Source organism: Vipera ursinii (genome assembly GCF_947247035.1).
Source record: "Vipera ursinii genome assembly, chromosome: 6".
NCBI lineage: Eukaryota > Metazoa > Chordata > Lepidosauria > Squamata > Viperidae > Vipera > Vipera ursinii.
The window spans coordinates 972,352-989,357 of NC_139515.1; the positions used below are offsets into that span (position 1 = coordinate 972,352).

Sequence of the window (17,006 nt, forward strand, 5' to 3'; positions counted from 1 at the left end):
GGCCGATTCATGAAAGACAACAAGGATGGGCAACTGTGCCAGCCTCTGCTTCATCTGTTAAGGGAAACTTAGGAGAATAACTGCAATTTTTTCCTGCCTTAAGGTGATGAGAACGTGCAAGGCAAGAAAAGAGCTGATTGTCTATTTCAAAAATTAAATTTACCATTTAATCTCTCTCGAATACACTCACGGGCCTGTGTGTGTGCACGCGCACGCACAAAGCCACACCCGCACGCACGCACAACCGATTTTGTTCATTTCATCCATACTGAAGCTGAACAGTATTCTGAAATTTCAGATTTACAGGGAATTGTTTCGTAGAAAATTGGGAAAGAAGAAGGAATGGGGAGGGGAAAAAAGTCGTCGACGAGAGTCAAGAGACTTCAATAATTTCCATGCTGCCCGAAAAGCTGGATTGGCTGCCCATTTTCCCAAGCTCCTCTCGGGACCTGTTCTCCGACATGATACTCTCCCCAAATTCCATCTGGCAGCTCCTCCGCTTGAACTGCTTCTCAAAAGGGCTCTCCTCGTGCCAACTGCGCCGGGAGTCGCCTCGCTCGCCGTGCTTCTCTCTCCGCCGCACGCCGTGCGCCTGCTCGCCTCCCGTGGGCAGCTGGCTGCAGCTGAAGGCCGAGTAAGCGGCGCTCCCCCCGTAGATGGCGGAAGCGGAATAAATATGGGAGGGGTCGGCAGTGAAGTACCAGCTGCCGGCCAGGGAAGCCGCGGAGGTTTGGGGGGACAAGATGTCCGAATGCCAGCCTTTCAGACCCAGCCCGGCAGCAGACTGGGCCAGGTGCTGCTGACTGGTGGAAAGGCCGAAGAGGAAGTTGGCCCTGTAGTTATCTTCCACGCTGCCACTTCGATGCAACGGGTACAAGGTTGACCTCTGAGCGGGACAGCCGGCCCTGCCCAAATGCTGCCGCTTGCCCTGGCTGTCCGGCTGCCGGCCCTGCTGGGGCTTCTCCGGGAGCGTGGCCCGTTCCTTCGCAGGGCTGCCCTCGGGCGTCTGTTCGGAAACCTCCTGGACCGGAGAGAACTGGCACAATTTGCTGCCCGCTTCCAAAGTGGCCGGGTGCTTGTAGTACTCCAGCATGTCCTCTCCCAGGGAGGGGGCCGCCGGTCCCGAAGCGGCCTGGCTGGTGGCGCAAGAGACGGACTTGATGTCGAGGGAGAAGGAGCGCTTCAGTCGGTTGCTGTCTTCTACTTTGTCAGAGGAGGGGCTGTTTAGTCCGGTTCTGCCTTGCACCGAGGAGCCGCCCTCTGCGGGGGGCAGAGAGGGGGGGGCAGCCGCTGGGTTTCCTGGCTGGAGGGGATTCTGCTCCGCGTTCTCCGAGGCACAGGAAGCACCGAGCAGAGAAGAGGCCCGCAGGATGGCGGGGGGCCCACCGCCTGCGCCGTGGTTGCTGCTGCCATTTTCCAAATGCAAAAGCTTGAGCTTGCTAACCAGCCCACCGCCGCCCGCCTGGCTCTTGATCTTCTTTTCAAAGTCCAGAAGCTGACCGAGGAAGTTGAAGTTGGGAGAAACGGTGGGCCTCTTCTCTTTCACAAACCTAAGTGGGATTTCAAAAGGAAAAGGGCATTCAGCCAATGGACCTTGAGCTCAAGGCTCGAATTGTGCATACAAAATATTCAGTGAGGTTGGCTAGGCTGCCAGCGTTACTTTCCAAGGCAATCTAAGGTCACCCATTGTGCAGCTATTTAAAACACACCCTTCTTTTAAAGCAAAGTCACCTTTGACCCTCCACGTAGGCTCTGCTTCCTTAAATAATGATCTGGAAATTGCATGCCTGGCTCTTTGCTCTCATTGCAACTCTTCTTCCAAATCAGTCTTTTATGAATCATTTAGCATATACCCAAGTCTGTCATCTATCTATCGACTATCATCTGCATCTACCTATCTATCCTATCTCTATTATCTATAGCTCTATCATCTCTATGAATCTATATCTGTGACTATATGTATATATATATGTATCTACTATCCGTCTGCCTCTGTCTCTCTATTGTCTATAGCTTTATGAATCTATATCTGTCTTTTGTTGTTAGTTGCAAAGTCGTGTCCGAACCCTCGCGACCCCATGGAAAACGTTCCTCCAGGCCTCCCTGTCCTCTACCATCTTCTGGAGTCCATTTAAGCTCAGGCCTCCATCCAGCCACCTCATTCTCTGTCGTCCCCTTCTTCTCTTGCCCTCAATCTTTCCCAGCATGAGGCTCTTCTCCAGGGAGTCCTTCCTCCTCATTAAGTGGCCAAAGTATTTGAGTTTCCGCTTCAGGATCTGGCCTTCTAAAGAGCAGCCAGGGTCGATCTCCTCTAGGACTGACCGGTTTGATCGCCTTGCAGTCCAAGGGACTCGCAGGAGTCTTCTCCAGCACCAGAGTTCAAAGGCCTCAATTCTTTGGCGCTCGGCCTTTTTTATGGTCCAGCTTTCACTGCCATACATTATATCTGTCTATGTCTGTCTATATCTCTACTACCTACCTACCTACCTATCTGTCAGTTCACACACAATAAATAGTGGCACAGTAGGGTAGATTACAAATCTGAGCTGTAATCCGCCAAAGGTTCGTAGGAAATCCAGGGATCGTGCCACTCTTAATGAATGAGAAATGGGAGTCCCTTTCTGCCATGTCCACTCCCGGCCTTCTGCAACTGACCTGCCCTGGCCGCATGGAAGCCATTTTTCCAACCAGGATGCTGGAAATAGTTAAGTCCCACCTGCCTGGATGAGTTTCTTCAGGATGAAAAGAGCTCTTTTTTCCCCCTTCCTTACCTGTAGGCCTCATCTAAGGACATATCCATCCTTTTCATTATATAGGCAATGGCAATTGTGGCTGAGCGGGATATTCCAGCTAAACAGTGGACTAGGACACAACCGTTTGAAGCTTTTGCTTTTTCTGTGGCAAGCAAAGAGAAACAAAAATCAATCTGGGATACTCCAAAGAGGAGGAAAATCAGAAGCACACAGATAATCAGAATCATCCTCCTTGGTGGGAGAAGTAGAGAGAGGAGCTATTTCAGGGGTCTTCAAACTCGGCCCTTTGATGACTCGTGGACTTCAACTCCCAGGATTCCTCAGCCAGCATGCTTGGCTGAGGAATTCTGGGAGTTGAAGTCCACGAGTCATCAAAGGGCCGAGTTTGAAGACCACTGGGCCATTTTATCAATTGAAATGCTGCACTTAAAACAGCTGTGTTTTCATATCGGTGGATACGGTCAGTTGCATCTTGCATCAAATCACAGGGTTTTCCCCGCCCCACCCCCCAAATGTGTTTAAAATGTCCATTTTATTATGAATTATTGTCCACTGGGCTGAGCTGCCTATGCACACTTGGGCTCCAGATCCAGTTTGCAAGATCAAATGTAAGTGCAGGAGTGGTTTTCAGAGCTGTCAGTGAGGAGCAAGATTGGGGAGGTGAAAACAGAGGGGCAATTGACACAGGCAGTGATTAAAGATTACTGATAATACTGTATAGAAAGCTAATCCAGGCCCTTGTGAGTAATGAAAGGTTGGCTAGTCCTCCTTACTCACCCATATTTCTTCTGCAGCTAATAGTTTTGTAAAGCAGAATACAAAATTAACAGAGTTGGAAGGGACCTTGGAGGTCTTCTAGTCCAACCTCCTAGTTAGGCAGAAGACAAATGGCTGCTCAGTTCTTAAAAGCCTCCAGTGATGGAGCACCCACAACTTCTGGAGGCAGGTTGTTCCACTGATTAATTGTTCTAACTGTCAGGAAATTCCTCCTTAGTTCCAGGTTGCTCCTCTCCTTGATGAGTTTCTATCCGTGGCTTCTCCTCCTGCCCTCAGGTGCTTTGGAGAATAGACTGACCCCCTCCTCTTCTTCGTGGAGCCCCTCAAATATTGGAAGACTGCTATGCCACCCCCCTACTCCTTCTCTTTGTTAGACTAGACATAACCAGTTCCTGCAAACATTGACTATATAAAAACAAAACGATTTCTTTATATATATATAGGACTATCTGCATACTTTCTCTGTAGAAGGACTATAAAGCAACATTCTCATTTTAGACAAGAGACCTCATCAAGAGCATAGCAGACTGGACATATTGTTTGTGTTTCGCCCCAAATTTTAACTATCTCATGCCACAAAGTCTCAGCAAATCTGATGGGAACACAGTCCAGGGGTAGGCAACCTTGGCTCTTTTATGGCTCGTGGACTTCAACTCCCAGAATTCCTCAGTCAGCCACGCTGAGGGGAAAGGGAGAGGTTTCCAAGCTGAGCCACGCTGGCTGAGGAATTCTGGGAGTTGAAGTCCACGAGTCATAAAAGAGCCAAGGTTGCCTACCCCTGATCTAGACAGAATCTCCCTTTTATCCAGGGGTACTTGCAAGGTGTGATCCAAAGAGCCAAGATGGTTGACACCCCTATGTTCACTCTTCTATGTTAACACTTTAACAAATTAGCTGTAAAACCTTCCCTGAGAAAATGGCGGGAATTGGAGAAGAAGGAACTTATCATGTTCAAAAGGTAATCCAAGGCACTCCTCAAAACCAAACATGTTTTTCCTGTGATCATATATCAACTCAGCATTTTAAGGAAAGCAGGCACATGGGAAAGACCCAACTAACTGAAGCTTTAAAAAGGAGTGGTGGCTAAAAAAAGCCACTGGGCTTGCCTCTTGACCTTTCCTTAATGTCCTTGCTGCTCCTGAGGTGGGAGCCCTTTCTCAATCCCTAGAAACCTACACCTGGAAACGGGGTGGAAATGCGTTCTTGGAGTGGCAAAGAGACCCCTGCTTAACTCAGACCTTTACCTATGAAGTCCACGGACTTGTCCAGCCAAGGGAAGATTTTCTCGCAGAAGCTGTCGTTCACCGGCACCCTTAAGAAGTGGGACTCTGGGATGAAGTCGGGTTTGGGACACGTGTTGCTGGCGTTTAAGACGTAGCCAATCTCGTTCTGTTGCATTAGCTCCTGTGAAAAGAAGTCTTACTCATAAATAACTTTTATTTTCACCCGGCTCACATCCCTGCTCTCCGGAGATGGGAGATTCCTCATCCAAGCCACGGTGCTTGGAGAAACTGCCCCCCCCTTAAAGCCTTCCAAAGGTCACCTGCGTTGGGGACAAATGAACATGGGAAGAGGGGGGGAGGCGTGACTAATACTAGGGATCTTAAATCTTAAATTCTTGTAAGGCAGGGGTCTTCAAACTTGGCCCTTTTATGACTTGTGGACTTCAACTGCAAGAATTCCACAGCCAGCGTCCACAAGTCATAAAAGGGCCATGTTTGAAGACCCCCTGACTAATAGGAAGGCTTGGCAGTTCCCACCAGATTACACTGTTTCAGGGAAGGGATCCAAAGTGTGTCCACCCTACTCAAGTGAGAGGGGCAACAGAGAGACATCCTACATGATCCAGTGCTGTGTCTTCCTGGAGTTTGCGTTCCCTATAACCAAGGATGGCCTCAATTTGCCAAGTGTTTAGGGTGCTGATGAAGCCTCGCCCTGCTGCCCTGTTCGCTATGGGGCTCGAGGGCACGCTGATGTCTCCCCATCCCGGTGCCTGCCTACCTTGTTGAGGACATCTCTTTGGCACCCCAGATACAGGTGGGGGAGGATCCGGGTGGGGCCCGTGCTGGAAACCGGTAAGCAAGGCTGAGAGATGCAGGAAGGCACCAGGATTGATTTTCCTTCGCAAAGGCCAGGGAAACAATTGGAAAATTCAGCAAATCCACCTGGAACAAAGAAGCGCAGAGTTTTCCAATTTCATTTCAAATAGTATCAGCAACATCCAACTCAAATCACTTCCCTAATTTGCTAATGAGGTTCAGCCTGGCCTCAGCGTTTCTTCTCCCAACACTTTTTTTTTTTGCTTTTATCTTCAAGGCAGCTGAAAAAGCAAAACCACACGGAAATGCATCCTCCAGAAAAACACTTTTACATCAAGAAAGAGCAAAATCTTCCCAAACACAAATGGAAGCCCTTGCCACTTCAACAAGAACTTCTTGAAAAGTCCCTCTAACTACAAAATTCACACAAAATTCAAGGAGACTTTGGTTCTCTCCTCCCTTTGACAGTTTGTCTCTCAACAACCAGCTCCCCAAATTCTTTACAATTGTGCAACATGTTTTTGATTGGCAATGATATATATGCACACTGCAAGTTCCATTCATCTACAGGAGAACTCGTATTCAGCACTGTCAATTCTGTTACGATGTCACCAGATGCATGATACAGATTATGTACATTTTGGTGCCTACAATGTTGTTATGGCTTATTCCGTGCATCTACTACGGTATGCATCAATATGTAGTTACTTCTGTGGGTCCCAATTTTCTTACATTTAGAAGTCTGTGGCTACCCAGCTCAGACTTTGATGCAAATATTTACAAAACCAGTTCTTGCAAGAATGAGACTGACAGCCTTGAACCGCTGTTCAAATTTATGGTGTAGAAAATAAAGAAGGAAAGAATTGTTGAAACAACAGGTTCTTTCTAATATAGCAGAATGATCAATCCTCCCCCTCACCCCAAAATCATATTTTCTAATTCACAGTCGCTTGCTGGCTAAAATATTATACCAGCACGAATGCAAGGAGGTCATTATTTAATAGAAATTGTAGATGCTCTTCAATAGCTTCCTCCCCAGACATGCAGAGAACAAACGGGAAGAATAAATAAGCGAAATCTGTGCACGCTCAGGGAATCCAGCAGCAAAAGATTACTTGGTGATTCTCTTCCACTTCTTTTGTCTCTGCAAATTTCTGCTCTTGATGAAGGAAAATCAACGACTGTACCAAACAATGCAAAAGCCTCTTCGTCCGTGCTTGAAGCCACGATCACCGAAAAGATCTCTATGGAAACGAAGCTCCTGCCTCCGACTTCCTTCACACCCTTCAGTTCAGTTCACTGGGGCAAAGCTGTCCATCCCAGGAATCTCTGTAATCCTGAGTATTACGAAACAGCAACGTAGGCTGTGATTTGCAGCACTGCACACCTACAGGCCAAGCTTGGCCAATATTGCAGAACAGTGAAAAGATGCAACGATGCTCCAGAAATTCCATCTTACGACAAGTCGTGAAATGCCTGCTTGCTGCTCTGTGACTCTGGCCTTAAGGGAAGCAGCTGGAAAACCAGGCCGTGGGGAGAGTTAGGGGACCAGTAAAAGGGGAGATATACAAAAGGACAAAGACAGATTATTATAGCAAAATAATTTTGTAGATAAGGATTGGGGAGTAATTTTGTTTACTCTTAAAGAGAAACAATTTCACCACATACAATGTGGGAATTGGGCGAGTTAACTACAAGGTTGCTTTAGGACTCCAATCTGAGTTCAGAATTGTCATCTATCACACTTATCTGGAGCAGGCAACCTTGGCTCTTTTATGACTGTGGACTTCAACTCCCAGAATTCCTGAGCAGGTCATAAAAGGGCCACGTCTGAAGACCCCTGGGTAGAAGGAAGAGGAATTGGAATTTAAAAGGTTGCAAGATGTATTAACAACCTCAGCTGTGCAGCGGAGAGCTCTCCAATGGCTGGAACTGGGGCAGCCTTCAAGAATCTCTTTGTCAACGGTGAAAAGATACAGTTGGTAAAAGATGGTCTGCTGCTTAATCTTTATCCCAAACAAACTAAGGTTGTATCCGTGGACAATGACCATCCATACAGAGGAAGAATGGAGGCAGCAAACTTTAGCCCAAAATTTTGTAGGGATGCTGAGTGGTCATGGGGGAAAAAAAAGTCTGCTTTTTAGGACAAAGACTTTGGCAGATCTAGACAAAATACTGAAGCGCAGAAAACAGCACTCCGATAGGAAAGATCCATTTTATCAAGGCCTTGGCCCTCCCGGTGATAGTTACGGCCATGAAAAATGAACCATCGGAAAGGGCTGAGTGCAGAACAACTGGTTGTCTATTGTGATACTGGGGAATATTGCTGGGAACACAGACTGAACAAGAACAAATAATAGATAAAATAAATGTAGATAGCTCGCCAGAAGCACTAGAAGAAAACTCAAGCTTACATATTTTGAACATATAAAGTCAAGGCGAAAGACCTTGAAAAACACACCGCACTTGGAAAAATTGAAAACAATTTGGGAATGTACCATCACTGTTGAAACAAACATGATCTTACAACAGGGGTCTTCAAACTTGGCCCTTTGATGACTTGTGGACTTCAACTCCCAGAATTCCTCAGACAGTCTGGCTGAGGAATTCTGGGAGTTGAAGTCCACAAGTCATCAAAGGGCCAAGTTTGAAGACCCCTGCCTTACAAGAATTTAAGTAAGAAACACGCCCGGTGATAACGCTGTCTGTCAGGTGAAGAAGTTCGGAACAACTGAACCACATTTTCCCCTTGCAGTTTAGGGAGACAATAGGCATGGACAGATACTACCCTTTCCCACGGTGGGCTACCTTCCAGTCCCCTGTGGTTTGGCTAATTGGAGCCCTCCAGAGAGTGGGCTCGGAGTGGGCCATCCAAACAAAAAGGGAATTCTGGATGATGACAGAGCCAGAGCAAGTCACTGGAGAAACACGAGCCCAAATGTGCCTGACATAATTACCAAAATTTCAAAACATTTTGGCTGGCTTTGCTTATGATGGGAAATCACGGTGCTCTAGTTGGCTAGCCCAGGAGTCCCCAACCTTGGCCACTTTAAGACCTGTGGACTTCAACTCCCAGAATTCCCCATCCCGCTGGCTTGGGAATTCTGGGAGTGGCCAAGGTTGGGGACCCCAGGGCTAGGCTATTCCTGTCCTCCTCCGTAGGTCTACAGAACGAGGTCTGATGGTCACAGAAGTCACTCAGATATCCGATGGAGACTGGTGACTCCTGCAACATCCCCGAATTACTGGGCTCGTCTTCAAGACGGCTTGGCCTAAGAAGAAGCCTAGAAATACATTAAACAAATAAACCCTGTTTAGAATTTCAGGCTCTCACTCAGTTAGCCACACTTTTCACCCACACTTTTCCTACTTTTTCAGGGATCAACCTTGCTTACTGCTCCTCGTCTACCAATTTACCTGTTAAAATTCAATTTTGTAGCATCGATCTTTTTTATTTTAATTGTTACCGTACACAGTAAGCATTTGTTGGTTTCTTGCCTTTTTCATATTTTATTATACAGACATCGTGAGCAGGCATAGAGTAGTAACTAGTACTATTGTTGCGTTACTTCCTGTGGTAGTTGTTGTTGTTGTTGTTGTTAGCTGCGAAGTCGTGTCCGACCCATCGCGACCCTATGGACAATGTTCCTCCAGGCCTTCCTGTCCTCTACCATCTTCTGGAGTCCATTTAAGCTCATGCCTACTGCTTCAGTGACTCCATCCAGCCACCTCATTCTCTGTCGCCCCCTTCTTCTATTGCCCTCGATCTTTCCCAGCATTAGGCTTTTCTCCAGTGAGTCTTTCCTTCTCATTAGGTGGCCAAAGTATTTGAGTTTTAGCTTCAGGATCTGGCCTTCTAAAGAGCAGTCGGGATTGATCTCCTCTAGGACTGACCGGTTTGATCGCTTTGCAGTCCAAGGGACTCGCAGGAGTCTTCTCCAGCACCATAGTTCAAAGGCCTCAATTCTTTGGCGCTCAGCCTTTCTTATGGTCCAACTTTCACTGCCATACATTGCAACTGGGAAGACCATAGCCTTGACTATACGCACTTTTGTTGACAGGGTGATGTCTCTGCTTTTTAGTGTGCTGTCTAGATTTGCCATGGCTTTCCTCCCCAGGAGCAAGCGTCTTTTAATTTCTTGGCTACAGTCCCCATCTGCAGTGATCTTGGAGCCCAGGAAAATAAAATCTGTCACTACCTCCATTTCTTCCCCATCTATTTGCCAGGAATTGAGAGGGCCAGATGCCATGATCTTGGTTTTCTTAATGTTAAGTTTCAACCCAAGTTTTGCACTCTCCTTCTTCACCCGCAACAAGAGGCTCTTTAGTTCTTCTTCACTTTCTGCCATTAGAGTGGTATCATCTGCGTATCTTAGGTTGTTGATATTTCTTCCGGCAATCTTAATTCCAACTTTTGATTCATATAGCCCTGCCTTTCTCATGATGTGCTCTGCATATAAGTTAAATAGGCAGGGCGACAGTATACAGCCTTGCCGGACTCCTTTCCCAATTTTGAACCAATCAGTGGTTCCATGTCCAGTTCTCACTGTTGCTTCTTGACCCGCATATAGGTTTCTCAAGAGACAAATAAGATGGTCTGGTACTCCCATCTCTTTAAGAACTTGCCACAGTTTGTTATGATCCACACAATCAAAGGCTTTAGCATAGTCAATGAAGCAGAAGTAGATGTTTTTCTGGAATTCCCTAGCTTTCTCCATGATCCAGCGTATGTTGGCAATTTGATCTCTAGTTCCTCTGCCTCTTCGAAATCCTGCCTGTACTTCTGGTAGTTCTCGATCCACATACTGCTGAAGTCTAGCTTGTAGGATTTTAAGCATGACTTTACTAGCATGAGAAATGAGTGCAATGGTGCGATAGTTTGAACATTCTTTGGCACTGCCTTTCTTTGGAATTGGAATGTAAACTGATCTTTTCCAATCCTGTGGCCACTGTTGAGTTTTCCAAATTTGCTGGCAAATTGAGTGTAGCACTTTTACTGCATTGTCTTTTAAGATTTTGAATAGCTCAGCTGGAATACTGTCACCTCCACTAGCTTTGTTGTTGCTCAGCTTTTCTAAGGCCCACTTCACTTCACATTCTAGGATGTCTGGCTCGAGGTCAGTGACCACCTCATTGTGATTATCTGGGACGTTAAGCTCATTCTTGTATAGTTCTTCTGTGTAATTTTGCCACCTCTTCTTAATCTCTTCTGCCTCTGTTAGGTCCCTGCCATTTTGGTCCCTTATCATGCCCATTTTTGCATTAAACGTTCCCTTCATCTCTCCAATTTTCTTGAAAAGATCTCTGGTCCTCCCTATTCTATTGTTTTCTTCTATTTCTTTGCACTGTTCATTTAAGAAGGCATTCTTATCTCTTCTAGCTATTCTCTGGAATTCTGCATTCAATTGGGCATATCTATGTTTTTCTCCCTTGCCTTTCGCTTCCCTCCTTTCCTCAGCTATTTGCAAAGCTTCCTCAGACAGCCATTTTGCTTTCTTGCATTTCTTTTTCTTTGGGATGGTTTTGGTTGCTACCTGTTGTACAATGTTGCGAACCTCTGTCCATAGTTCTTCAGGCACTCTGTCTATCAGATCTAATTCCTTAAATCTATTTGTCACCTCTACTGTATATTCAACAGGGATATGATTCAATTCATACCTGAGTGGCCTAGTGCTTTTCCCTACTTTCTTCAGTTTAAGCCTAAACTTTGCAAGGAGAAGCTCATGGTCTGAGCCACAGTCAGCTCCTGGTCTTGTTTTTACTGACTGTATAGAGCTTCTCCATCTTTGGCTGCAGAGCATATAGTCAATCTGATTTCTGTGTTGACCGTCTGGTGATGTCCATGTGTAGAGCCGTCTCTTGGGTTGTTGGAAAAGAGTGTTTGCTATGACCATCGTATTCTCTTGACAAAATTCTATCAGCCTGTGCCCTGCTTCATTTTGTACTCCAAGGCCAAACTTGCCTGTTATTCCAGTTATCTTTTGGCTTCCTACTTTAGCATTCCAATCCCCCATGATGATAAGGACATCATTTTTGGGTGTTAGTTCTATAAGGTGCTGTAGGGCTTCATAGAACCGGTCAATTTCTTCCTCTTCAGCACTGGTGGTTGGGGCATAGACTTGGACTACTGTGATATTGAATGGTTTGCCTTGGATTCGAACTGAGATCATTCTGTCATTTTGAGGATTGTATCCCAGTATTGCTTTTCCTACTCTTTTATTGACTATGAAGGCTACTCCATTTCTTCTGAGGGATTCTTGCCCGCAGTAGTATACCTGATGGTCATCTGAATTAAATTCACCCATTCCTGTCCATTTTAGTTCGCTGATACCTAAGATGTCAATGTTCAGTCTTGTCATCTCTTGTTTGACCACGTCCAACTTTCCTTGATTCATGGATCTTACATTCCAGGTTCCTATGGAGAAAAAATCTTTACAGCATCGGACTTTCCTTTCACCACCAGACACATCCACAGCTGAGCGTCCTTTCGGCTTTGGCCCAGTCGCTTCATTCTTTCTGGCGCTACTAGTACTAGCCCTCTGCTCTTCCCCAGTAGCATATTGGACGCCTTCCGACCTGAGGGGCTCATCTTCCAGCATCATATCGTTTTGCCTTTTGGTACTGTCCATAGGGTTTTCATGGCAAAGATACTGGAGTGGTTTGCCATTTCCTTCTCCAGTGGATCACGTTTTGTCAGAACTCTCTGCTATGACCTGTCCGTCTTGGGTGGCCCTGCACGGCATAGCTCATAGCTTCATTGAATTACGCAAGCCCCTTCGCCACGACAAGGCAGTAATCCATGAAGGGGTCCTGTGGTAGTAGGTTTTGTAATGTAGAAATTAATATTTCCTAAACTGCAACCCAGCAAAACCACACGGTTACGATCACAAAGTTGTCAAGATTGGAATCTGACTTACAGGAGAGTTGAATTTTGCAGAAGGAAATGCCAAAAAGTGGCAGAGGATGTCCTGGACAACTGCACCTTATTGGAGACATCTGGTTTTCCATCAAGGAGAGTATGTTAGCGAACATCCCCAACACAGGTGAAAATGTCCATTTTTGTCAAGCTACGTCTCACCGTTTTGTTTAGGACAGGACACCTAAACTCAAGAGCTTCAAGAATACTCTCGATCCTCTTTATTAATTTGTAAAAACAGAGATTTGGGGTTTTGTTGTTTTTTTTTTCTTAATCCGTGGGCCTTTAGTCTGTCACTAACCGACTTCCAGCTGTTTTATTTAGTTGGTGGTTTCTGAATATTTCCCCCTGTTAATACAGCCTGCAGCGTTTCCAGCGCTGGCTGGTTGAGTTTATTACTTGTGGCTGCAATTCTCGGAGGGGTGTTTCATGAAACCAACTCAAGGCGCCAAAAGCCTTTTGTGGTGAAGAAAACTCCAACAGCTTTTGTTTTTCAGAAACCCAACGCCTCCTGTAACTTTGCACACACAATCTAGGCTTGTGGGCTTTCCAAGCCTTTAATGATCTGGCTGTTGAGCATGGGGAGAAAAACTGGGGAGTGGGTTTCAAAGCCTCACTCTGATGAACGCCCAAGTTTTCCCTCTGACTAGGGCAAGGGGTAGGCAACCTCGGCTCTTTTATGACTCATAGACTTCAACTCCCAGAATTCCTGAGTCATGCTAACTCAGGAATTCTGGGAGTTGAAGTCCATGAGTCATAAAAGAGCCGAGGTTGCCTACCCCTGGACTAGGGCAAGATCAAGTTCAAGATCCATTTGTTTTCAAGGAATCCTCAACAGTAGAGAACCGGCAGCAGTTATCCCTTAGGAACAGCATGGGAGAAAAAGAAGCGTAAACATCTGTATCTGTTTTCACCTTCTCTGCCCCCTAAACTCGTGTTTCCCAACTTCTCTTATTATTAACCCCAATGTGCATTCAAAATGGTTGGAGCATCAATTCTTATCTATTTAGTTATATTTTTACGACCATACCTGACAGAGTGTCCCAAATGCAAAGTGAGGTCCTTCTAAGAAGATGCTGTTTGGAAAGGAGAAATAAATATACATCCAATAAATGTGCTTCGGAATGAATTTAGGCCCCATACACACACATAACTCAGGCACGCACACACACCGTATCAGCAGTCAGAATTTATATTTGCATTAATAAATCAATCCTTACTAATGTGACTCAAATGTTATTTCTACAGTCACCAACTGGCCAATTTTAAAATAGACTTTAATAATACTTTCAGATGAGTAAGCACTTGAAACTCGTGTTGCCATGAAATACTCAGCCCAACTATTAGCACAGGGGTCTTCAAACGTGGCCCCTTGATGACTTGTGGACTTCAACTCCCAGAATTCCTCAGCCAGGCACGCGTGCCTGGCTGAGAAATTCTGGGAGTTGAAGTCCACAAGTCATCAAGGGCCCAAGTTTGAAGACCCTGTATTAGCAGTTCATTCCTGAAGTGGATCAGGTGGTTAACTTGATTACTACCCTCCATTAGTCATGAAAGAAATAAGTTGTAGAGAAGTGGTAGAGAATAATAAATATCATTTCTTGCTCTAGCTACTACGCACAGATGTTTTGAATTTTTAGAAGCCAGCTCCAGGCGTCTCCCACCCCGACGGAAACAAAGAGATGTCTCCCCAGATCAAAAACACTGTGATACGTCTTGGAGCTTTTCATTTCAATGTCTTTGTTTTTGCAGAATTCATCCAAATTACGCCACAGTCAGATTGCCAGTCCACATAGTTTCCAGATCTTGCTGTCCAAAAGGGGAAGCCAGCAGACAATTGGGGTGGACCGAAGGGTTCAAATGAGTAGCAAAACTAAAGAAGGAGTAGAAGCTGAACGATTTAGCCAGGAGAAGCTCAGGTAACATGGCTCCCAAAGGCTCTGAACAGGAGATTAGCAATAATCGGATCTGATCTGATCTGATCTAATCCAATCTAATCTAATCCAATCTAATGATTTAGGAAGTGAGGGTAGACCAGGCCTTCTTTGAGAGAGCCCTGAGCTTCTCATGACGAGTATGTGGGGTTTTTTAAAATTATTTTTGTTACCACCCCCACAAGCCTGACATAGATAGAAGGGCTAAATATTTCCTCCTTGCCCAGATGGTGGTCTCAATCTATAACCAACCCTTGGCTACTAATGTACTATAATAGATTGGCTTAAATCCTAAACTGAGATGTCAAGGCAGAACAGGGGTTTAGGAACTGTTCGAGAAGCAAGCAAAATAGGACCAGATAGGGATAAATTCCTTTGAACTTGGAAGTCATGGAAAGTAACTCAGCGCAGACCAGGAAGACAATGATACTGGGAGTCACACGACACACCATTACATTTTCCTAAGCTGAAGTGAGTCTCCTGATGTTGGTCTTAATGCCCACCAGAAGAACAACGGCTCTTTTTAACCAAAACAGTGATCTTGAAAATAGCAGTGAATAGTATCAACAAAGGGAAATGACATTATAAACAGTAATTAAATCTCAGCTCCCAAGACCCCAATGATAGGCTGGAAGAAATCATATGGAAGTCTAGTTGCAATGGGCATAAAAAACTGCTGATATTTTTTCAATCAGTGTGATTGTTCAGCTCTTTTGGGGGATTGTGGCCTTTAAAGATGCATAAACAGCTTATCTCAAAGAGAGCAAGAGCACATACTGCATAGTCTCTCAGGAAAAGACAAACAAATGAAGACACAAGACATAATTATTTTCAATCAGGCTGAGCTAATGTTCTTTTCCCCGTGGGGGAGGAAGATAATCAGTGCTCATAACTATTCAAAAGAGGAAAATGATGGAATTTGTTAAAAACATGACGGAGGGCATAGAAGGAGATAACCTCAATTGTGGAAAATCCTTATGTCTCCTCAATCATACAGCAGAAAGTCTATCACAGAAGGAAAGGAAGTTCTGCCTTCCACCAGCCAGGGACCCCAAATCTTCTGCCAAGGTCAGGTCTGAGTACGGCTTGGGTCTGCAGGCGGAAACATCTATTTGAAAAGTTGGTCGCTAACCTTAATTGCTGACACATTCAAGACAAACCACAAATGATCAGATGGATCTAAATGAAAACTTTGAGTGGAGAGGTAATTTAGCTGAGGTCCACCTCAACCTGTTCTGATAAAAGACTCTTTGGAGAAAACCCATCAGCTGAGGTGGACAAAAAGCAAGAATGGACATCTGGAACATGTCCCCCAAGAAATATTTTTTCATTTACAATCCCACCTTTGCTCTCTCTTGCCACATGCTCCGGAAGGTGTTGACAGCGACAGAAATAACTACCTCTAACCACTTGATGGATCTTCAGGGTCATAACTTTTTTGTCTGGTGGAATACTCATTGGTTAAAAACATTGATCTTTCTTTCACCAAATATTTATCCAAACTTGATGTTTCACAAAGATGGCTTATGCTGAACTAATGTGATTGTCCTCATTAGAAGGTGACCTAAGCTCAAAAAGGGACCAATGATTTAACCCTAGCTGCTTATTACCCTCATAAGCTACTTGAGCACAGCCACGTCTTCCGTTAAGAGTGTTAAATGTGGTCCCATCACCTCAGTCTAGGAATTTTAAATGACCCAATAGAGATGGGCCCTTTGGAGAAATTACATTCTGGAATGGACCCAGACTGTTTACTCTTGATTATTTACTGATTTCTCACCACTTAGTTAATCACGTTTGCTAGGCCACTCTCTGATAACCCATGGAAAATAGTCACTCTCTTACCTATTTCCAAAATGCTCCCTTAAGCCCAGAGATGATCCCTTGCATGTTTTGATTGACTCTTGGATTTGGTGAAATATCCAAGTGTGTGGAAGCATCTCAGAATGGCTCCTTCCGTTATATATTCAAGATGGGCAGTGCTTCATATTCATATGTTACGTATATGTAGGGGTGTAGGTCTATACATATATTGTATATTGTATGTATATGTTGTATATAGTATGTTTAGGTATGTGTCATGTGTGTGTTCACTTTGAGAGTGGGCAACTAAATTTCATTTTTGATGTCTGTTGTTGTGCCCACATTAAAAATGACAATAAAGGTTATCTTATCTTAATTTGGGTGAAGGCTACTTGGTAGGCAACAGAACTTTCCCCCCCCCAGATTACTACATAAATGGTTGTTGAAATATTTAAATAAATAGATACCCTCATTCAGAATCTAAAGATATGGGCATGACATATGTGTGGATAGGAACCCCTGGGAACATCTGTCTCTAAGAATTGTTTGCACTTGGCAAACAAAGTAAAAAGTAAAATAAAGTACTTTTTAAAGTAAAATAGAGAATTATCCCCCCCCCAATCAAGAAACAGGAGTCTCCAAAGTTGGCAACTTTAAGACTTGTGGATTGAAACCCTCCCACCCACCCCAGAATTCTCCAGCCAGTATGGCTGGCTGAGGTATTCTGGGAGTTGAAGTCCACAAGTCTTAAAGTTGCCAACTTTGGAGAGCCGTGAGCTACAAG

General features: G+C 44.9%; 1 protein-coding gene across 4 annotated transcripts in view; it reads right to left on the reverse strand.

Annotated features, from left to right (window-relative positions):
• Positions 1-17,006, reverse strand: part of DUSP16 (dual specificity phosphatase 16) — a 43,596-nt gene continuing 26,590 nt past the window's right edge. For 3 of the 4 annotated variants that reach the window (XM_083365847.1, XM_083365848.1, XM_083365846.1), the window contains 5 exons: positions 13,516-13,561; positions 5,532-5,695; positions 4,775-4,934; positions 2,772-2,895; positions 1-1,550 (listed from right to left, as the gene is read on the reverse strand). In XM_083365847.1, coding sequence (XP_083221973.1) covers positions 374-1,550; positions 2,772-2,895; positions 4,775-4,934; positions 5,532-5,695; positions 13,516-13,561 — 1,671 coding nt within the window. In that variant the 3' untranslated portion in view covers positions 1-373. The remainder of the gene's footprint in view (positions 1,551-2,771; positions 2,896-4,774; positions 4,935-5,531; positions 5,696-13,515; positions 13,562-17,006) is intronic. The other variant, XM_083365849.1, reaches the window with a different exon arrangement.